The 24,390-nt window shown below is 42.8% G+C and overlaps 2 protein-coding genes across 2 annotated transcripts; both read right to left on the minus strand.

Annotated features, from left to right (window-relative positions):
* Nucleotides 1-597: 597 nt before the first annotated feature.
* LOC138350973 (craniofacial development protein 2-like) lies at nt 598-2,370 on the minus strand. Its single transcript, XM_069302436.1, has 2 exons — nt 1,659-2,370; nt 598-962 (listed from the first exon to the last, which is right to left on the minus strand). The coding sequence occupies exons 1-2, from the start codon at nt 2,368-2,370 to the stop codon at nt 598-600; spliced, it is 1,077 nt and encodes a 358-aa protein (XP_069158537.1).
* A 2,907-nt stretch (nt 2,371-5,277) lies between these two features.
* On the minus strand, nt 5,278-24,054 carry LOC123764841 (salivary glue protein Sgs-3-like). The gene is made up of 3 exons (XM_045753035.2): nt 23,971-24,054; nt 22,717-22,881; nt 5,278-5,799 (listed from the first exon to the last, which is right to left on the minus strand). Exons 1-3 carry the CDS (start codon nt 24,052-24,054, stop codon nt 5,278-5,280), a joined length of 771 nt encoding a protein of 256 aa, XP_045608991.2.
* Between the last annotated feature and the right edge of the window lie 336 nt (nt 24,055-24,390).

The following is a 24,390-nucleotide window of genomic DNA, read 5'->3' on the forward strand; positions in this document are numbered from 1 at the left end:
CACACACTCGTGAACTGCCTCCAGCACATAGTCTGCTATATTTATACAGGGTAGCTCATTGACGTCTTGTCCCATCACCTGTGTCTTCTTCAGGCTGATTGTCAGGCCGAATGCAGAACAGGCTGTGGCAAAGCGGTTGAGTAGCTGCTGCAGGCCTTCTGCTGTGTGTGTGGTGATTGATGCGTCGTCGGCGAAGAGGAGGGGAAGGGAACTATCAGGAGAAAGCACCAAGATATTACGACCATATAGCATTGTGGCGAAGAGTCTAGATAGATTGAAGAGCTTGCCATCAGATCTTGTACGGAGGTAGATGCCCTCTGTGGTTGTTCCAAAGGCATACTTGACGAGGATCGTGAAGATGCCGAACCGTGTTGGAGCAAGAACGCATCCCAGTTTAACATTACTGTTCATGTTGAATGGTTCAGAAGTTGAGCCGTCGTACACGACCTTTCCCTCCATGTCCTCGAAGAACGATTGTATCATGCTGAGTAGGGTGGGAGGGCAGCCAATTCTGGCCAAGATCTTGAAGAGTCCGTCCCTGCTCACGAGGTCGAAGGCCTTTGTAAGGTCAATGAAGGCGATGTACAAGGCTTTTCTCTACTTCCTGCACTTTTCTTGAAGCTGTCTCAGGGAGAACACCATGTCAGTGGTCGATCTCTCGGCTCTGAAACCGCACTGTGACTCAGGGTACACTCTTTCAGCAAGAATCTGAAGCTTGGCCAAGACGACCCTGACGAAGCGTTTCCCGACGACGCTGAGGAGGGAGATTCCGCGATAGTTGTTGTAATCGCTTTTGTCACTTTTATTTTTGTGGAGAATGATGATGTTTGCATCTCTCAAGTCTTGTGGCACCGAGACATCCCTCCAACACTGGCGCAGATGTTCATGAAGCTCAGTTTTAAGTGTTCCACGAGCGCACTTGAGAACTTCCGGCGGAATCCCTTCGTCTCCTGGGGCCTTCCCTGGGGAAAGTGAATCCAGTGCTTTCTCAATTTATTCCAGTCAGTTCAAGGACAAGTTCTTCCATGATGGGCAAGCACTCGATTGCATTCCAGGCCTCTACGCTGACCATATTCATTCTGGAGGAGAGTTCGGAGTAATGTTGATCATGGTCTTTAATGATATCTCCAGTGGCTGACTTCAGAGGAGCTGTCCCGTTTTGCGTAGGGCCTGTTGCCTGTTTGATCCCTTCGTACATGCCTCTTATGTTGCCGACAGTGGCCGCAATCTGGATGCTGGCACAGAGTCGGAGCCAGTAATCATTAACATAGCGCCTTGCAGCTTGTTGAACTCTACTGCAGGCAGTACGGAGGGCCTGTAGGTTCCTTTCTCAGGGCAGGTTCTTGAAGGATGAGAGAACTTGACTCTTCTCCTCTACAAGGGGTAACAGTCCCTCTGCACTGGCCTCAAACCAATCTGCTGACTTGTTCTGCCTCTTACCAAAGGTGGACATGGCAGTGTTGAAAATAGTGCCCCTGAGGTGTGACCACCTCCCACTTGCGCTATCACAGGGTGGTCCAAGAAGGGCATTTGCCAGCACACCAGTGAATCCCTCCACTTGTTTACGTTAAGGCATGGTCTTCCCTCCTTCTTTGCTCTGTGGATTTTCCGGGGCTGGAACTTTACTCTGCAAACGACGAGAGAGTGGTCGGTGTCACAATCTGCGCTCTGGAAGCTGCGGGTCAGTTTGACGCTCCTCAGATTGCTACGCCTCGTAAGTTGGTGCCAATGGTAGAGTTGGTGCCAATGCTTAGGCTTGGGGTGTCTCCAGGAAACCTTGTGCTGGGGCTTAGTGTCAGAGAAGGAATTAGTGACGCAGAGATCATGACAGCAAAACTCCAGGAGGCGCTGCCCGTTTTCTTTCATCTTCCCAAATCCAAACTTGCCCAGGCAGGAAGGCCAAGAGCTGTGATCGGAACCAACTCTTGCCTGTAAGTCTCCCAGGAGGAAGCCTGGCTCTTGTGGAGGTATGTCTCTAAGAGTTAGGCCGAGGTCATCATAGGACTTGTCCTTCGCTTTGGTAGAGGAGGTCAGTGTTGGTGCATAGGCATTGATGAGGCCGACCAATCCTGCTGCTTTATGAAACTGAAGTTTGATGATCCTTGCAGACCCCACCGTGGTCGGTACTATGGACCCTAACAACCTGTTCCTGACGGTGAAGCCAATGCCGTGCTCCCTTACCTCTTCTGGTGGTTTGCCCTGCCAGAAGAAAGTAAAGTCCTTCTCCCATATGCTGCCGGTCACGTGCAGACGTGTCTCCTGCAGGGCGATTATGTCTATCTGGAGCCACTGTTGTAATTCACTGTTGTTCACAGCTGTCTTGCGGGCGTCGTTCACTTCCAGTAGATCTTCCGAGAGAGCCGGTGTCATGGTCCTTACATTCCATGTGCCCAGTTTGAGAGCTGGGTGGCTCTGTGTTTGTTTTCTTTTGCCTCGTGTATAGTTGACGATCCGCTTATTGGATTGCGGCCTCAGCCCCACTCACCCAGTGGAGCAGGCGGACCGTGGCGGGACAGCACCTTACTGGCTGGGGGCTGCTCAGCTTGAGGCGGGCGGTAGCTGTCCTATGAAAGCGGATGATTTCTCCCACCGACGGAAGCAACCCCTGGCGCCTCACTTTTCGCCAATTGAATGGTAGGCTTATCACCTGTAACTGTCGCTTCCCGTGATGAGCCATCGCCTAGGCGAAGCTGGACTGTCCTCTCCAGGGCACAGGCCTGGGCAGTAATAATAGAGAACCGGCTGTTGCCCATGCAGCAGATCCACGCCCTCCACGCCACCGATGTGGTCCAAGGAAAGGGCAGGCGCCGATACGCTTGGCACCAGTGTCGTCGCAGGAGTTGACAGAATGTAGTTTGGGGCCTTGTAGCCTGGTGGATAGCGCGCAGGACTCGTAATTCTGTGGCGCGGGTTCGATTCCCGCACGAGGCAGAAACAAATGGGCAAAGTTTCTTTCACCCTGAATGCCCCTGTTACCAAGCAGCAAATAGGTACCTGGGAGTTAGTCAGCTGTCACGGGCTGCTTCCTGGGGGTGGAGGACTGGTCGAGAACCGGGCCGCGGGGACACTAAAGAGCCCCGAAATCATCTCAAGATAACCTCAAGAAGCTGTAAACAGCTGCAAAGCGCCTTAGTGACTCCGACACCGGATGTTTCCTCGGGGTTGACTCCCTAACCTAACCTTCCCATGAGTGGGTTTAGCCGCAAGACAGCAGTGGTTTGAATTCGGGGTTTTCCTTACCCTTGATGAGCTGCTTTCCCAGGCTGACAAGTCCCATCTGCCCGAAGCAACTTGTTTTAAGGCACCCAATCATTCCGTCTGTCTAGGTATGACCTAGACAGACTGAATGATTGGGCTGAGTGTCGTAAGTGCCTTACGACACTAGAAAGAAAAAGGAAGAAAGGGGGACATGATTGGAACGTAAAAAATACTCAGGGGGGATTGACAGAGTGGACATAGACGAAATGTTCACACAGAATAGTAACAGAACGAGGGGACATAGGTGGAAGCTGGAAACTCAGATGAGTCACAGGATGTTAGGAAATTTTCTTTTAGCGTGATAGTGGGAAAATGAAATGCACTTAAGGATCAGGTTGTAGAAGCAAATACTATTCATAATTTTAAAACCAGGTATGAAAGGGAAATAGGACCGGAGTCATTGCTGTAAACAATCGATGCTCGAAAGGCGGGATCCAAGAGTCAATGCTCGATCCTGCAGACACAACTAGGTGAGTACACACACACACACACACACACACACACACACACACACACACACACACACACACACACACACACACACACACACACACACACACGGGCAAGTACACCACTTACGCTCCTCAGTCTCTAATAACCTTGTTAAAACATGTCATCACCTCACTTCCCCGTTATTCCTCCCTCGCCACTCCCGCCGTTATTCTCTCCCTCCTGTCTCCTCTTTGTTCTCATCTCTTTTCTCAGTACTCTACTTTATCCCTTTCATCTCCCCCATAATCGCTCTTCCCTCTCTTCTTAGTCTCACTCTCTCCTTTATCATATTATTTCCTCTTTCAAGCCCATTACCCTGTCATATCCTTCTCATTTATATTCCCTTGTCTTTCCACCCAATTCTGTTCCTTCTCTTCCTTTCTTCCATCTTTTCTCTCGTTATCTTATGCATGCTCTTATAATTATGTATATTAGAGGCCTTTCTGGCAATAATGTAAATAGAAGTACTCGCTAATCTTGATATCTGCCGGCACGCGCGTTTATTAATAGTTTATTGTATAAATTCTCATAGTACTCGCCTATTTGTACTCATATATCTGTGCCAGAAGTATTTTGAGTTTGAGTTCCCGAGGCCCACCACCAATTTTGGTACATTGTGGATGGAGGTGGCTTCTACTACCTACCGTTAAGGCTACTTAATTCCCACTCACTGCTGCCTTTACTCCATTGGAGTATTTGTTTTAAATCACTGTGGCTCTTCTGGTCTCCACCTATGGTCACCTCCTGTGGCTCTTCTGGTCTCCACCTATGGTCACCTCCTGTGGCTCTTCTGGTCTCCACCTATGGTCACCTCCTGTGGCTCTTCTAGTCTCCACCTATGGTCACCTCCTGTGGCTCTTCTGGTCTCCACCTATGGTCACCTCCTGTGGCTCTTCTGGTCTCCACCTATGGTCACCTCCTGTGGCTCTTCTGGTCTCCACCTATGGTCACCTCCTGTGGCTCTTCTGGTCTCCACCTATGGTCACCTCCTGTGGCTCTTCTGGTCTCCACCTATGGTCACCTCCTGTGGCTCTTCTGGTCTGTCGTTCTGTGGTTATTCTCTGGAAATTTATGTGGAAATAATTCTGTGTCGTTGATGGGACATTTAATCTGGACTGTTTCTTGGGAGTAAGATGTGGGTGAATCGGTGAAGAAAGCTGTATCCTGTTATGTTTTGTGGGTCGAAGCTGTATCATCGTAGGAAGTTGAATTTTACATTGCGTCGTGAAAGGAAGTTGTACCTAGTATGTATTAGAGAAAAATCTACGAATTAAAAAATATTGTCAACTGCAGAAAGCAGAATAGCCTACATTAGGCAGCTTCAATATAAAATGAGTCACATATCCTTCATGAATTTGTTTAACCTACACATGAATCCATCAAGCGATACGTGTTGCATAAATCAATGAAACATATTTCGAAACCAGATTTTTGTTAATGGAAAGTTATCTACTTTGAAAGTAAGTGATCAAGTTGTTTTATAAAAAGAGTACATAAGAGCTCTCCCACGTTGGACTAGTCAAGAAATTATTGGGAAACTTGTTCCATTTTATCGTGGGAAAAAGTTGTAGTCTTGTTTGTATCGTGGGAGGAAGTTGTAGTATTGATTGTATCGTGGGAGGAAGTTGTAGTCTTGTTTGTATCGTGGGAGGAAGTTGTAGTCTTGTTTGTATCGTGGGAGGAAGTTGTAGTCTTGATTGTATCGTGGGAGGAAGTTGCAGCCTTGATTGTATCTGAGGAGGAAGCTGTAGTCTTGATTGTATCGTGGGAGGGGGTTGTAGCCTTGATTGTATCTGAGGAGGAAGTTGTAGCCTTGATTGTATCGTGGGAGGAAGTTGTAGTCTTGATTGTATCGTGGGAGGAAGTTGTAGTCTTGATTGTATCGTGGGAGGAAGTTGTATCCTTGATTGTATCGTGGGAGGAAGTTGTAGAGAAGGTAATATCGCAAGAGGAAGGTTTTGACTGGGTTGCGATAGCTGTCGTGGAAAACGACATCTCCCGATATGGTTTCCTTCGCTCATTCATAACTTTAACAATACTTCCGTCGCCCTATATATTTGCGCTCTTCAAAAATACCATTATGAATTGTGGTGCGGAACCAGGTAAGAGTTCCTTCACACTAGAAGGTGAAGGGACGACGACGTTTCGGTTCGTCCTGCACCATTCTCAAGTCGATCTTGAGAAAGAGAATCGACTTGAGAATGGTCCAGGACGGACCGAGACGTCGTCTCTTCACCTTCTAGTGTGTGGTCTGGTCACCAAGCTTAAGCCACGTTATTGTGACTCCTCGCCTGCACAAGAGTTCCTTCATATTATTATTATTATTTTTTTTGTTATGCAATATATTTCATCAGCAAAACAAAGCAGGAATTTTGGGTATATTGCAGTTTATTGGAAACTTTAGAGACCCAATCTTAGATAAAGATGATAAGGGAAAACAATAGTGGGTGTTATCGCACAGCCATAGTGAGGGGGGGGGGGGACCATGGACCGAGGTAGGGTGGGGGGTGGGGGGGGGGAGGGGTTCGCTATGTGGCTGATGGAACTCTTGACAGGAAATCATTACTGCCAAAACGTACGAACACGCTCCCCGAACCCCCGTCCATCTATTCCCACATGTCCTACATCGTGACATTTAATATCAGGTGCTGGGGCGTCTCCAGAGCGTTCGAAATTTTTTTTTAGGGCGATTTCGGCTATCGACTCGTTTTTTTTTTTTAATTAAGTATCCTCGCTAGAGACCTTAATGGATAAAAAAAATTCCTCATGTCTTACATGTTTTATTTCTGGTTGAAACTTAGAACTAATTTTGATTTGATTCGTGAAAGATGATTTCTAATATATATACATATATTTTTTTTTCCAGCGCACCTGTTTCTTTGAGATGAGGCGACTAAGAGGAACTTCCCCGTGTTAAGGTAAGTCTCAGTAGAGCGGTATGATAAGTTTGTATTGATCAGGGGAAGGTAAGATGTGTTTGTGATTATAACGAGAATATTAAGGTCATTATTAGGTAAAACCACTAAGCCAGAACTACTATTTAACTCGAGGAAGGGATATTATTGCTATCAGTGTGGATATGTTGACAATTAACTGGGATATAAAGATAAAAAAGCTGAGATATAAAGGAGCTGGGATATGAGAACTAGGAGCTGGGATATGAGAACTTGGAGCTGGGGGAAGGAGACAACGAACTGGGAAATGAGGACAAGGATTCTGGGATACGAAAAAAAAGGAATTAGGGTCTGAAGACACGCATTTTAGGATAGGAAGAAAAAGAGCTGGGGTATGAGGGCAAGGGGCTAGGAGGGTATCAGATTATGAGGTCGAAGTAAAGAAGTATGAGGATACAGCGCTAAGCCAGCACGACTACATACCACCTCCAAGGAATATTAGCACAAAGATCTAGGATAGGATATGGGGGCGTGATGAAAGGGGACTGAGGTCAGCTGTCAGTCATAAGCTTGAGACAGTAACTGTTTAAATAACTGTGCTTTCGACCGGGAATCATAATAACTGATTATTCTTAGCATTTTCTTTGGGTTTTAACTGCCACCTCTCTGAGGGCAACTGAAGGTCCTAATGAGCCTCTATTGTGTTTACAGCATCAAACACAAATCAGTAATTAGTAGTTTTGTTAAAGAGCTGGATAATTAGAACCACAAACAATGCGGGCTACTGGAAATAAAGCTTTTGAATAGTGGTAAGCTTAAGTTGATGAACATGGACTTAGAGAGACAGGTGTGGCATGATTTGAAAGTTTCCTACTTGCCATAGACCACCTTCTCCTCCTCCCTCCAAGGTTGTTTATTGTGCACCCCATACTCATAATGTAAGGGGTAGTTTATTGTGCACCCCATACTCATAATGTAAGGGGTAGTTTATTGTGCACCCCATACTCATAATGTAATGGGTAGTTTATTGTGCACCCCATACTCATGATGTAAGGGGTAGTTTATTGTGTACCCCATACTCATGATGTAAGGGGTAGTTTATTGTGCACCCCATACTCATGATGTAAGGGGTAGTTTATTGTGCACCCCATACTCATAATGTAAGGGGTAGTTTATTGTGCACCCCATACTCATAATGTAAGGGGTAGTTTATTGTGCATCCCATACTCATGATGTAAGGGGTAGTTTATTGTGCACCCCATACTCATAATGTAATGGGTAGTTTATTGTGCACCCCATACTCATAATGTAAGGGGTAGTTTATTGTGCATCCCATACTCATGATGTAAGGGGTAGTTTATTGTGCACCCCATACTCATAATGTAATGGGTAGTTTATTGTGCACCCCATACTCATGATGTAAGGGGTAGTTTATTGTGCACCCCATACTCATGATGTAAGGGGTAGTTTATTGTGCATCCCATACTCATAATGTAAGGGGTAGTTTATTGTGCACCCCATACTCATAATGTAAGGGGTAGTTTATTGTGCACCCCATACTCATGATGTAAGGGGTAGTTTATTGTGCATCCCATACTCATGATGTAAGGGGTAGTTTATTGTGCATCCCATACTCATGATGTAAGGGGTAGTTTATTGTGCACCCCATACTCATGATGTAAGGGGTAGTTTATTGTGTACCCCATACTCATGATGTAAGGGGTAGTTTATTGTGCACCCCATACTCATGATGTAAGGGGTAGTTTATTGTGCACCCCATACTCATAATGTAAGGGGTAGTTTATTGTGCACCCCATACTCATAATGTAAGGGGTAGTTTATTGTGCATCCCATACTCATGATGTAAGGGGTAGTTTATTGTGCATCCCATACTCATGATGTAATGGGTAGTTTATTGTGTACCCCATACTTATCCTGTCAGTGGTAGCGCAAAAAGAATTATAGGGCACAAAATAGGCTTGAATCAAACCAAACTTAATCAATTTCCCCATAGTGCTGCTGGTGACATTTTATACCTAGAGACTTCAGCCCATATTGTAATGAACTCATTGGCTTTGCGCTGTTGGTCTGGATGAGAGATGTATACTTCTTTACCAATAACTTTGCATATGCCTGTCCAGGCTTTGCTCAGGGGAGTGTGCTGATTAATCCGTTCACAAGACCTCACAGTTGTTATGCCCAAGTTTCGGCATTCTCTGTCCCTCGCTGGAGCAAGCGAGCCATGTCAAGAGTTTCAACATTTGAACAGTTGTGTGGTACTTTCATCATTTTTTTTATTGTTTGTCTAGCTAGTGATAAAAGTTGATTCAATGAGCATAATCAATATAGATATTCTGTCTACCTCGCTGACCGGTATTTCTGTTTATTTGCTTTGATTCACTTTATGTAAGTCACATACATTTTAGTTTGATGATCGACATGAAAAGTTTTAATACAGACTTTCAGGAAATTGTGAAGTTATTTTATTGTTCATTTCTCAATGTTACGAGGAAACATAAGTGAAAAATCTGTTATGTTTCCTCATATCAGATTTCTCAGGTCTAGTGAGCTTAGCTACAGGAAAGGCAACATTGAACACATCCACGTTGGCTCTTATTGCTGAATGATCACACATTAGGTGAACCACACTAACAGAATAATTATTATGTATGACAAGTTACATCCAATACACCTATGGACCAATACCAACCAAGTGTGATCAATCACACTAGATGGTTGGTCGATATCAACCAATTTCATCCCAGTGTAATCAATATTCTACCGTGGGTGTTAGTGAATTGATCCTCCATGTTGCGTATTTGGCACTTAAATCAACGCTTACGATGGGAAGATTATAAGGAACAAAATTTTGAAGTTCTGTATAATGAGCGAAGTCTGTAGGTGCATTTGTCCTCAACCCTGTCTTCCAGATAATAGACTACATACTCAACCCTGCCTTTCAGATAGTAGATTTCATCATCTACCCTATCTTCCAAGATAGACTACTTCCTTAATTCTACCTTGCCTTTCAAGACAATAGACTTCCTCCTCTTCCCTGCCCATCCTACCCCCTCAAATCCTCTGCCCCCTATCTCTTACCACTATTTCCCCTCACCTTTGCTCATGCTAAAGTTAAACTTCAAAAGTCATTTCTGTTCCACTCCTGCAACCTGTCCAGATCTTCCTGTAATATCTTTCCCATACGTTCCTATTGCTCTCTCTGGTTTTCCATCATCCAGAAACACTTACATGTAAATCACCTTTATTAGGAGATCGCCAGTGTGTGATTTACTCTATGTAATCCTAAGGTAATCTACTCTACTTTAAGGTAAATTACTCTTTAGAGTTTAAGGTAATCCTAAGGATGGATGATTCGCTAATCACCGTGTTATTTGCGTATGTGAAAATTGCGTAATCTAACCTCATAAACTATACATATCCTATCTCATTCTAATCTAACGACCTGATCTATCTTATCCTAACCAGACCGAAGCTAATCTGACCTAACCTATTCAATCTAGAGCCACCTTTTCCATTCTAACCAAACCTAACCTATCCAAATCAAGCCTCGCCTGACCAATCTCACCGTAAATAATTCTAGCCTATGTAACCTAACCTAACCTGATACATCTTGTGACTGTAGACTGGTGCTCCGTGTGACTGTAGACTGGTGCTCCATTTGACTGGTGCTCCAGGTGACTGTTGCTCCATGTGACTGGTGCTCAGTGTGACATTAGACTGGTGCTCCGTGTGACAGTAAACTGGTGCTCCGTGTGACTGTAGACTGGTGCTCCATGTGACTGTACACTGGTGCTCCATGTCACTGTAGACTGGTGCTCCGTGTGACTGTAGACTGGTGCTCCAAGAAACTCTAGACTGGGGCTCCGTGTGACTGTAGACTGGTGCTCCGTGTGACTGTAGACTGGTGCTCCAAGTAACTCTAGACTGGGGCTCCGTGTGACTGTAGACTGGTGCTCCGTGTGACTGTTGACTGGTGTTCCGCGGGACTGGTGCTCCGTATGACTGTATACTGGTGCTCCGTGTGACTGTGGACTGTTGCTTCACGACACACTAACGACACACAGTGTGGAAGGTCAGACACGTGTGTGATCATGAACACCGCCGCAGCCTTTGAGAAGTGTAGCGATAATTGGCAGTTGAATAGGAGGAGCGGCGGTGGGCGGTGGGCGGGGGAGGTGGGCGGGTCTTGTGGAGAGGAACGGGTGGAGGTGGGCTGGTGGAGGTGGGCTCGAACCCTTCCAAGGTCGCCTGGTTGACTGCTACCTCTCCTAGTGCAGGGACTTCTCGTTTTATTGAGAAGACTTCTTGTTGAGTTCTTCACACACCTCTTTGTCGTTTTCTGGTTTACTGCTACCTCTCCTAGTGCAGGGACTTCTCGTTTTACTGAGAAGACTTCTTGTTGAGTTCTTCACACACCTCTTTGTCGTTTTCTGTGTACCTGTCTTCACCCGTTCTAAGTTTCATCACCTGTTCTTTCTCTGTTATTTTCCTCCTGATGTGACTGTGGAACAGTTTTGGTTCGGTCTTGGCTTTATTACCTAAGTAATTTTCATACTGTCTCTCTGCTTCACTTCTCACACCGACATACTCATTCATGGCTGTATGATACACTCTGCTTTTTAGTGTTGTGTTACTCTTTAAGTTCCTCCACTCCCATTTGCTCAGTTCCTTTGCTGCCATACATGACCTATTAAACGCTGCTTATAATTAACATTATAGACGATGCTTATCATTCATTGGCTGCTTCATTACTAATTAACGCAATGTGATCACTTATTATAGTATTCGATCTTGTGATCATAAATCCGAATGACAGATCGCTTCTTAAAGCGAGTCTGGGTCAATACATCTTGTAATCCCGTCTACGTACTATAGTCACATGATTAATTAGGTGACTATTAGATTTTCTGTACACCAGTAGAGATGCACTTTATATTGATCTATACTTTCCAATCCTTACTGCTTGTTTTGTGCGCTCTCCCGTGGCATTTTTTGTGTACATAATGAGACAGTGTGAACATATTGGAGATGATAATGTATATTGTCTGGTCGTGACACTATGGTGGGAACAAGAGCCCCAGGGAAGCTCCTGCCCACCGTCTTTATACAGACAGGCTGAGATACGGATGTATACGTTTATGTGTGTTTTTGGGTCTTTCATTCTGTTTCTGCCTTTGTCCGTCTCTCTATCTGTCGGCGGCCAACACCCTTTTGTTCTAAGTGTAACCTTGTCTGTGTACCCTCGACATAACCAGGGTACTTGTAATTATTTAGGGTTATCTTGAGGTTATCTTGAGATGATTTCGGGGCTTTTTAGTGTCCCCGCGGCCCGGTCCTCGACCAGACCTCCACCCCCAGGAAGCAGCCCGTGACAGCTGACTAACACCCAGGTACCTATTTTACTGCTAGGTAACAGAGGCATAGGGTGAAAGAAACTCTGCCCATTGTTTCTCGCCGGCACCTGGGATCGAACCCAGGACCACAGGATCACAAGTCCAGCGTGCTGTCCGCTCGGCCGACCGGCTCCCTAGCCGGTCGCTAGGTGAGGTTTAACCGACCGGGTGAGTTAAATTGTCCCTTAAGGAATCGTAAACTTTACCACTAGTTTGCTGTATGGGACTTCTGCTTCGACTTCTGCCTCTGTGGAGTTTGAAGGGTAACGTAAGGTAGAGGTGGTGAAGTATTCTGTTGTACTGTGGAGGTTATAGGGTTATAATAAAGTAGATATCGAACTGGAGGTTCCATTACCCCCTCTTGCATAGGGCTAGATCATCTGCTCTAGACTGCACAACAAATTTAGATATATTTTTGGAAACTACTTTTCTGGGGGCCGGACCTATCCTAACCCCTTTAGGTGGTATTCCTGTACCTTGTTATAACCCTAAAAGGTCCCCCCCCCCATTGTATCAAGTGGGGACGTGTTACTGATCCCTGTTATTGTTTCTGGACCTGGAACAGTCAAGCTGGGACCACCCAATAGTGGAAAATAGCTGTTGTCATGCTCAGCGCCGCAACATCAGACAAGGAGAAAGTCCGCCTCAGAGCAGTGCGTGCCCCCCATGCAGGAGACTTCCTCCTGGCAGTACCCATGTCGGCAATGGGCACGCGCCTAGATCCAGAATCCCTTCGTGTAGAAGTGGCCCTCCGCCTTGGTGCCCAAATTCACACGGAATAAAAGTGTACTTGCAACAGGGTGGAAGCAGACCAATATGGACTGCATGGGTTGCACTGTAGAAGCTCCAAGGGCTGGCATGCAAGACACAACGAGGTTAATGACATTATCAAGAGGAGGGAGGGAACTATCAGGGAAAAGGAGCCTTGCCTCGGCTCAGTGCTAAGCAGAGAGAGAACCTCGCATCCTAGTAGACCAACACCTGGATTACCCCGCATTTTCCCCAGGTGGCATCACAATACCCCTGGAAGAGGGGCAGACAGCTGGTGTGGGACTACACGTGTGTATCCACCCTGGCTGAGAAGTTTTACACTTCGGTGCTGATCAAGCAGGCGAGCCGGTCAACCACAGAGAAACAGCAAAATCAGTCAAGTTCAGACGATTGAAGGTCTAAATACCTTTGTTCCCATAGCGTGTGAGACACTTGGCCTTAAGCAGGCCACTACACCACACTGACTGTTACAATCAGACTGTAAACCAAACAGTCAGTGTGGTGTAATGGGTAAGGTACTAGATATGAAAAGGTGTACGAGGTGTCGCGAGGATGAGTTCTCTTATATATATATATATATATATATATATATATATATATATATATATATATATATATATATATATATATATATATATATATATATATGTATATATATATATATATATATATCCTGGGGGGGCCCATTCAAGTCTTGTCGCGCACACATAAATACATACATATATATATATATATATATATATATATATATATATATATATATATATATATATATATATATATATATATATATATATATATATATGTACCTAGTAGCCAGAACGCAGTACTCGGCCCACTATGCAAAGCCCGATTTGCCTAGTAAGCCCAGTTTTCCTGAATTTATATATTTTTCGATGTTTTTTTCTTACGAACTGATAAAGCTATCCATTTCATTATGTATGAGTTAATTTTATGTTTTAATTTCAGTTAAAACAAACGTAGATATATGACCGAACCTAACCTTCCTAACCTAACCTGGTCTATCTTAACCTAACCTAAACTAACATAACTATGTCAATAATGTATGTTCTTAGTATATTATAATAATCATTCAAATAAACCAATTGGAAACAATTCTTTGAAAAAACTCTCGGTCTATTAGGCAAGTCGGGCCTTGCATAGTAGGCCGAGAAGTTCGTTCCGGCTATTAGGTACGATATATATATATATATATATATATATATATATATATATATATATATATATATATATGTATCTTTGTATCTTTGGGGGCACTCACTTCTACCGTTCAGGCATAATCCTATGTTGGTGGGCTTGGTATATACGTTGGTGCTTAAAGAGGTTCCAGTTTTTGGTATTAGTACATCCAAGAATGACAGACTGTTATTTTCAATATTTTCATGTGTAAATCGGAATACTGACTCTCTCTCTAGATTTTTTTTTCATCAATTAGTTCATCTGAGTCTTTAACTATGACGAATATGTCATCTACATAACGGCAGTATACAGTTGGTTTTTGTCAGGATTATGCCTGAACGGTAGAAGTGAGTGCCCCCAAAGATACAAAGCTAGTGTTCTCAATGCTTATATTCGTCGAGCGTTTACACACTTCTCCGCATGGAGCAATGTGAGTAGAGAGTTTGAAAGAATAACACAGATATTGGTGAACAACGGATATAGCAACACGGAAATAAACGCTACTATAAGATGACACCTGGACCGAAGGTACAATCCAGAACCTAGAACAGAAACCACAACACCTCCAATAAAATTATATTAAATCAACCATACACAGTGAACATAAAAAAGAAGAAAGAATAATGAAAGAAATAATCCGTAAAGGAGTAAAAAGCATTAATCCTAACCAAAACATAGACCTGATCATATTTTACAAAACCAAGAAGACTTCCGAACTCATCAAAAACAGCCCGAAGCCGACGGAGAGCCCTCTACAGCAGTCAAGCGTTGTATACATGTACACTTGCCCCCACGAAGGATGTAACCTTCAATCTAAGTACAAAGGTATGACGTCGACCAAGCTGACGAGGCGTTTGACCAGTGTTGAATAGTGTGTGTGTGTGTGTGTTTGTGTGTGTGTGTGTGTGTGTGTGTGTGTGTGTGTGTATGTGTGTGTGTGTGTGTGTGTGTGTGTGTGTGTGTGTATAATTTTCCCTTGTGGAATCTTAGTCTAGTAACTAGAGAAAGCATCACAGCTAGTGTCAGCATCTTTGTTCAGAGGTTTGTGAGAGGCAAAGGCCCCCTCGTTAGGGCCTAACAACGCCCATTGTATTTACAATTAAGGCTGAAACCCTCTTGACAGTCGTATTGTCTAGTAGATATATATATAATTGTCTGTAATTGCGTAAGTTGGATAATTGCTTGCATTTTATTAGAATAATTTTTAATGAAAAGAATTACATACAAGTTTATAAGTATGTTGGTGGAATATATCGATAGATAGCTCTATTAATAAGTCAGTTGAATCTGATATCTCTGGATATAGCATCGGGCAGTAGCTTCTATTCCATTCCTTATATATATATATATATATATATATATATATATATATATATATATATATTATATATATATATATATATATATATATATATATATATATATATATATATATATATATATATATATATATATATATTATATATATATATATATATATATATATATATATATATATATATATATAAATATATATATATATATATTTATATACATATTTGATATATATACATACATATATATATATATATATATATATATATATATATATATATATATATATATATATATATGTCGTACCTAGTAGCCAGAATGCACTTCTCAGCCTACTATGCAAGGCCCGATTTGCCTAATAAGCCAAGTTTTCATGTATTAATGTTTTTTCGACTACCTAACCTACCTAACCTAACCTAACCTAACATTTTCGGCTACCTAACCTAACCTAAACTATAGAGATAGGTTAGGTTAGGTTAGGTAGGGTTGGTTAGGTTCGGTCACATATCTACGTTAATTTTAACTCCAATAAAAAAAAATGACCTCATACATAATGAAATGGGTAGCTTTATCATTTCATAAGGAAAAAAATTGAGAAAATATATTAATTCAGGAAAACTTGGCTTATTAGGCAAATCTGGCCTTGCATAGTAGGCTGAGAAGTGCGTTCAGGCTACTAGGTACGACATATATATATATATATATATATATATATATATATATATATATATATATATATATATATTTATATATATATATATATATATATATATATATATATATATATATATATATATATATATATATATATATATATACACACACACACATCCCTAACATGTTGTGGGGTAGTGGTCAATAGAACCCAAACATTTTGTGGGGTTGTGGTCAGTATAACCTACAACTTAAAAAAAATTAGAAAATTATGATGCAGCAAATTGTATTGACCGTTACGTATATGTTAAATACATCTATGTAATGGTAAATAGGCAGGTAAATGTTGCAGTCAACTACCTTGTTGAAGTTAGAGGAAAATCTTTGAAGAGGAAATGATGAGAGCTCGATGATTAGGGTGTGAGAGGGAGACGAGTGGGAGGGAGACGAGTGGGAGGGAGACGAGTGGGAGGGAGGCGAGTGGGAGGGAGAGAGGAACCAGGAAAAACAAAAATTATGTAATTCATGCTTACAGTAGTTATCTGTCCCCACCCTAGTTGATGAAGGGCCCATTGTTGCAGCTCAGGGAGGGAGGGAGGATTGTAGGGAGCGAGGGAGGATTGTAGGGAGCGAGGGAGGATTATAGGGAGCGAGGGAGGATTGTAGGGAGAGAGGGAGGATTGTAGGGAGAGAGGGAGGATTCTAGGGAGAGAGGGAGGATTGTAGGGAGGGAGGGAGGATTCTCGGGAGAGAGGGAGGATTGTAGGGGCGGGCGGACGTAGTAAGGGAGGGAGGAAGAAAAGGGTAAGGTAAGGATTGAGCAAGTAAGACAGGGAGGTAGGTAGGTATGGAAGAACAGACGGAGGGATAGAGAGGGACAGAAGGAGGGAAGACTGAGTGAGAGACAAGGAACGGAGGGAGAAGCGGGAAAGGGAATGAGTGAGGGAGGGATTGACACAGAGTGAAAGCATATGGATTAGAGTAGAAACGAGAGGTCAATAGGGTGTCGCAGGGAGTGACACCACTATTGACACGGGGCAAAGGGGTAAATGATTAGGGACCTGAGTCCCAATAGTTGAGTAAGGGGAAGCTGGTGTTAGGGAGAGTACAGAGCTAGGTGGACGAGATTGAGATCCCTGAGTCAGGGTGAGCGGGGTCTAATAGGGTGGGGTCATCTCAAATACTAATTTCCTCAATTGTCTAATGACAGTTTAAACATGTCTGTGTATACAAATGCCTTCAATTCAGTTCAATTGCATTTTCCCCTTTCTAAGCATACTTGGTGTGTTTTTATGGTGATATGGCCATCATTGTTCTATATATCCCATGGGTCTATATCACCATAAAATTTACATATATTTATATGTATATATATTGATCTTTCAGGTCCCTCTGTATAGAATAATTTAAAGTTCAATTTTTATGTGTATCTAATTGGTCGAGTTTTTTCCCGATTTTCCTTGCTTAGGTTTTGTATTTTTTTCCGTTTTCTTTCCTGCTTTCGTCTGTTTTATTTATGTATTTTTGCAGTCTGTTGGAATTGTGTTGCTCTAAACTTTTGTATCACACTGTTATTATCGCGTTCATGAATCGTCGAAAGCGAATCGTGAGTGTTTGGGAAGGATTGTTGTGGTTGGTGTATTTGGGAAGGAATATTGGGTGTGTGTGTGTGAGAGAGAATGGTAATTTTCCTTTTAAAATAAAACTCTGTACCCGACGAATATGCTGGGAATATGTTAGGGTATATATATATATATATATATATATATATATATATATATATATATATATATATATATATATATATATATATATATATATATATATATATATATATAAATGACAGTATCAGACCACGGACGAAGAATTGAAACAGAAATTTCCTTAAGTACTTTCGTAAATTAATAAATCTTCAGAAGGAATCATATATTAATGTACGAAAGGTGTATTAATATACGAAAGTACTTAAGGAAATTCCTGTTTCAATTCTTCCTCCGTGGTCTGACACTTTCATTTATATATATATATATATATATATATATATATATATATATATATATATATATATATATATATATATATATATATATATATATATATATGCGAACAAGCCTGAATGGTCCCCAGGACAATATGCAACTGAAAACTCACACCCCAGAAATGACTCGAACCCATACTCCCAGGAGCAACGCAACTGGTATGTACAAGACGCCTTAATCCACTTGACCATCACGACCGGACAAAATGAGGTGATAGCCGAGGCTATTTGAACCACCCCACCGCCGGCACTCGGATAGTAATCTTGGGCATAGCATTTTACCAAATCACCTCCTTCTTTGGGGCACACGTGAGGAACACAAATGCGAACAAGCCTGAATGGTCCCCAGGACAATATGCAACTGAAAACTCACACCCCAGAAATGACTCGAACCCATACTCCCAGGAGCAACGCAACTGGTATGTACAAGACGCCTTAATCCACTTGACCATCACGACCGGACAAAATGAGGTGATAGCCGAGGCTATTTGAACCACCCCACCGCCGGCACTCGGATAGTAATCTTGGGCATAGCATTTTACCAAAATCACCTCCTTCTTTGGGGCACACGTGAGGAACACAAATGCGAACAAGCCTGAATGGTCCCCAGGACAATATGCAACTGAAAACTCACACCCCAGAAATGACTCGAACCCATACTCCCAGGAGCAACGCAACTGGTATGTACAAGACGCCTTAATCCTCTTGACCATCACGACCGGACAAAATGAGGTGATAGCCGAGGCTATTTGAACCACCCCACCGCCGGCACTCGGATAGTAATCTTGGGCATAGCATTTTACCAAATCAAAGAAGGAGGTGATTTGCTAAAATGCTATGCCCAAGATTACTATCCGAGTGCCGGCGGTGGGGTGGTTCAAATAGCCTCGGCTATCACCTCATTTTGTCCGGTCGTGATGGTCAAGTCGATTAAGGCGTCTTGTACATACCAGTTGCGTTGTTCCTGGGAGTATGGGTTCGAGTCATTTCTGGGGTGTGAGTTTTCAGTTATATATATATATATATATATATATATATATATATATATATATATATATATATATATATATATATATATCTTATGCATGCATTATTTGAATTTATGACATAAAGGCAATCGCTAATTCATGACACACAGACCATCCTTGTACACATAGTATAGAATGCATTTATTATAGCAATTATCAAAAACGACTTGTATACATGGCCATACATAAAAACTGTTGCTCCGCACTAATACGACAGATATACAGATGTATACACGACATGACAAAGGAGTGGTGTGTATACACGGAGAGCCCAATAACCCAATCAGTGGGTGTATTGGGGACAAGGAGAGGGCGGGGGGTCGCCTCCCCCCTGAAGGATGTATATATATAAAGGACTAGGCTGCCACCTGTTGGTTTAGTATCGCGGTGGTCGCGGAAGGGGAAGCACGTCTCCCCGCGCAGCTCCCACCCATAGCCTCTTGTGTTCCGATTGTCCCACGGTGCGCAGCTGTAAGGGCCAGAGTGCCTGGGCCAGAGTACCGAGGCCAGAGTGCCCTCTAAAAAAGCATGTCATCTCTAAAAGCACTAAAAGAAAAAAAAAAGGTCTCCTAATCCGTGCGAAGTTGCAAAATTGCGGGATTAAAGTTGAAAAATAGGCAGCTTGTAATCAAAGGTGTTTTGCGGCTCGAAGATGAAAGTGTGGGAGGAGGTTGTGATGTGGGGGAGATGGGGGGCGGTGGGGGTGGAAGAGAGGTGGAGGGGGGGGGGGATGGTGGAGACTAGGAGCCCCCTCACTTGTTGATTCTCTGCAGCAACAGGTGAAGTGTTCCCCCCCCCCCTCCCTCCTCTACCCAGCTCCCTCTGTCGGTCCTCGTAACACCCCCCATCCACCAACACACCCACCCCCCCCAACCCCATGCCCACACGCCATTCTCCCCACCCACACAAGCCACGCCCCGCCCCTGCACACGCCCACTAATACACGCCTCGTGACATGTAACGGATGAACCTCATACCTCGCACACGCCCTGCGCTATACTCACGTGCGCATACATACACACACACACACACACACACACACAAACACACACACACACACACACACACACACACACACACACACACACACACACACTCAAACACACACACACACACACACACACACACACACACACACACACACACACACACACACACACACACGCTTCACACCACACACACGCTTCACACCACACACACACACACACACTCCTCGCACCACACACACACACACACACACAAACACACACACACACTCCTCGGACCACACACACACACACACACACTCCTCGCACAACACACACACACACACACACACACACACACACACACACACACACACACACACACACACACACACACACTCCTCGCACCACACACACACACACACACACACACACACACACACACACACACACACACACACACACACACACACACACACACACCTCGCACCACACACACACACACACACACACACACACGCCTCGCACCACACACACACACACACACGCCTCGCACAACACACACACACTCCTCGCACCACACACAAACACACGTACGAACGCCCCTCTCCCCCTCCCCCCCCCCTTACCCACGCACGCACACTCCTCAGTCAACACACGCAGACATGTGCGTGCAGCAGTACATCTATACACACTTGCGCACAGCCTTCACACCCACTCACATGCGCACGTCATTACGCCCACACTAGTGCGCTCGCACACACACACACACACACACACACACACACACAGGTTCTTGTGAACAAGAGCCTCGATTGATGAACTCCTTTTAGACTGATGAACACCTTTTAGACTGATGAACACCTTTTAGACGGATGAACACCTTTTAGACTGATGAACACCTTTTAGACTGATGAACACCTTTTAGACTGATGAACACCTTTTAGACTGATGAACACTCTCAAGTTCTCTCGGGAAGACGAGAACACTGGCCCACACACTGTTGTAACCATTCCCAGCTCCTTGTGTGAACACTTGTGAACTTTTCTCCTCCGAACTTTCCACATTCTCCTGTGAACACTTCAAGAAACTCTTATGAACAACTGAGAAACTGAGAATTCTTTTACACCTTTTTTTTACCCTTCACTTTATGTTTGACCCTTAGATCCTTGTTTGTATCTGACCCTTAACCCCTTGCTTGAATCTGACCCTTACCTCCTTCCTTCAATCTGACCCTTAACCCCTTGCTTGTATCTGACCCTTAACCGTTTGATCATATCTGACCCTTAACCCCTTTGACCCCTTTGCTGGTATCTGACCCGTAACCCTTTTGATTGTATCTGACCCTTAACCCCTTTGCTTGTATCTGACCCTTAACCGCCTAGATTGAATCTGACCCTTAACTTCCAGCTGTGAAATAACCTTTAACCTCTTGCTTTTATCTAACCCCGAAATCTTCACCGTGTTATTGATCATTAACCACCTGCTTCTATTTGACCCTTAATCACCTGCTTCTAATTGACTTTCAATCCCTCCTGGTTGTATTTTTCTCCTTCATCTTGGAAGAATCTTCACCTGTACATGTCGAACAGGACATTTAAATTCTAGTGTATTATCTCTATAAATTTGATCCACCTCATTTTTACTACCATCGTTAACTTTACCCTACGGACGTCCAGTCTAGCTCATCTTCTTATATATATATATATATATATATATATATATATATATATATATATATATATATATATATATATATATATATATATATATATATATATATATTATTTTAGAGTAGGTATGATGTATGTATAACTAAATATTATTTACAATTATGATAGGGGCTTGGTTTTTGGGTGAATTTAGATTTCAAACATTGGTAAATATGGGCTCAATTAAGTGTGTTCTAAGTTTTATTTTGTAAATTTTTGGACATTTTATTGATTTAAAGTAATGGATTAAGTTGTGTAAGAGTTTTTTATGAAGTGTTTAGTTTAAAAATTTCTTCATTTCAAAAACTTCGTATGTGAGTAGTCAATATATGATATTGATATATTTGTGATATTGTGTCAAAATATATCATTCTTCCTTCAACACAAAAACCACCAATCGCGTCCACATTTCCTGATCTTTCTCACCTTCGATACACGATGTACCATTACAACCGGTGGATCTGATCATCATCACCATACCCCAACTCTTCACACGGGAAATCAGAACACCAGTCACATGCTCAACTCTACTCACGGGAGATCAGGACACCAGTCACATGCTCATTACTACTCACGGGAGATCAGAACACGAGCCACATACACAACACTACTCACGGGGAATCAAAACACCAGCAACATACCCCAACCTTTCACACGGGATATCAGAACACGTCATTTCACACCTGGGGCCAGATTCACGAAAGCACTTACGCAAGCACTTACGAACGTGTACATCTTTCCTCGATCTTTGACGGCTTTGGTTACATTCATTAAACAGTTTACAAGCATGAAAACTTCCCTTTCAATTGTTGTTATTGTTGTAAACAGCCTCCAGGTACTTCGCGGCTCATTAACTGTTTAATAATTGGAAACAAAGCCGCCAGAGATTGAGAAAAGATGTACAGGTTCGTAAGTACTTTCGTGAATCTGGCCTCTGAACACTACACATGGTTCATAAGCTTTGAGGTCAAAGTACTTTGATGTCAAATGCCTTGAGGTCAAGTGCCTTGATGTCAAATGCCTTGAGGTAAATATTTGTATAGTGAATTATAATGAGGTCAAGTGCCTTAGTGCCAAGTGCCTTGAAGAAGGGTATTTTAGAGTCAAGTTCCTTGAGGTCAAGTGTCTTTTCATCAAGTGTCTTGACGTAAATGTATTGTGGTCATGTGTCATGTTAATATAATCAAAATTGTATAGGCGACCTTAAAAACTAAATTGAGAATTAAATAGAATTGATTACAAGTTATGAAACTGTTTATTTCGAAGAACTAAGTAAAGAATGACGATGAGAACTATCAGTGCTTAGATGAAAGTGGCCCAAGAATGAGGAAATGTGTCTTAGAAAGAATACTTACATGTTAACATCATAAAAACAAAACAAGTGTAAATGAACGCTTTGAAATAAGCCCCATTATATATATATATATATATATATATATATATATATATATATATATATATATATATATATATATATATATATATATATATATATATGGGTAATTTATAATCTACAGATGTGGAAAGTGATAATTCTTGATTAGAGATACAAATAGTGGGTTTTTGTAACCAAATAAGCAATTTTTCAGAAATAGAGTTGCTGGGCCTTAGCATAATAGATATAATAGATCAGAGTTACAGAACTTTGTAAAGAAACTGTGGAGAAGTTATCAATGAAAACGTCTTGAGCCCACTTAAATAAATTGGTAGTTAAATGAAATTGTTCATATTAAGAAAAAAAATAGTTTGAGAGAGTAATAAATTCTTGTGTTTGTTCGGGCTGTTAGAAAAAAGCTCTCGGGGCCACTACAGAAAAGTTGTTTATGTTTGGCTGGTTATAGACGTAAGAGGTCACTTGGTGAGGAGCGGGAACTGTGTGCAGTAGTGAGAACGAGTAGGGTCACACGACAAGTAGTGTGACACGGAAACTATAGGAACTACCCTGACTTGCACCCAAATTGAAAGTCTAATCCCCCTCCCTCACAGTCATCTCTAGCAGCGACATCTTCAACGCCTCTGCTTCGTTGACTGGGGTCTCGAAATAACAGATCGGACGTCAATACCAACGGCCCTTCATGTCCAATTCTCAGCCCTTGTACGTTAATGCGTTACTAGCAGTCGTATCCAGCAGCAGCTGACGTCCCGCCGTCCCGTTCGCTCTTAGAATCAAGCAACGCTGAGCAACGCCATATTTCGTGTTTTAAAGTGATGTTGTTCGTCGAGGCCGTACTGACGCTGCTCTTTCAGTACCGGTGACTTCTTCGACGCTCTGAAGACGAGACTCGCGGGCTCGGGCTGTGGAGGCAAGCATCATGTTGAAAATGTTGCTATCGTGAGAACCAGGTGACATTTCAGTGGGTCCCCTTTCCATTTCCCTTCCTTCCTTCCTTCCCCACCCTTCCCTTCTCTTCCACCTCCCTTTTCCCTACTTCCTTCTCCTGCTCCTCCTCCTCTTCCTCCTTCAACCATCATCGTGAGCCTATCAGTACCTCCCTCTGTTCTCCAAGAAGTAGGAAGACATAATCTACGTAGACCTTTGACTCCCGTCTTGTCAGCTTACCCTGTTACTAATTTCATTAAAGCCTTTCAACGTCATTCAAGTACAATATTTCCCTAGGGACCAAACACCAACGAAGACAACCACCTCTAC

Source organism: Procambarus clarkii, chromosome 48 (genome assembly GCF_040958095.1).
Source record: "Procambarus clarkii isolate CNS0578487 chromosome 48, FALCON_Pclarkii_2.0, whole genome shotgun sequence".
Classification (NCBI taxonomy): Eukaryota; Metazoa; Arthropoda; class Malacostraca; order Decapoda; family Cambaridae; genus Procambarus; species Procambarus clarkii.

Bases quoted from the DNA above. Each gene is read 5' to 3' on its own strand.
- LOC123764841 (XM_045753035.2), bottom strand. From the start codon at position 24,054: ATGATGCTTGCCTCCACAGCCCGAGCCCGCGAGTCTCGTCTTCAGAGC. The intron at 22,882-23,970 runs GTACGGCCTCGA...ATTTACGTCAAG, and splicing joins GTACTGAAAGAGCAGCGTCA to ACACTTGATGAAAAGACACT. The intron at 5,800-22,716 runs GTACTTTGACCT...GCAAATATATAG, and splicing joins TCAAGGCATTTGACATCAAA to GGCGACGGAAGTATTGTTAA.
- LOC138350973 (XM_069302436.1), bottom strand. From the start codon at position 2,370: ATGACACCGGCTCTCTCGGAAGATCTACTGGAAGTGAACGACGCCCGC. The intron at 963-1,658 runs GTGACACCGACC...CACTTTCCCCAG, and splicing joins CAGCTTCCAGAGCGCAGATT to GGAAGGCCCCAGGAGACGAA.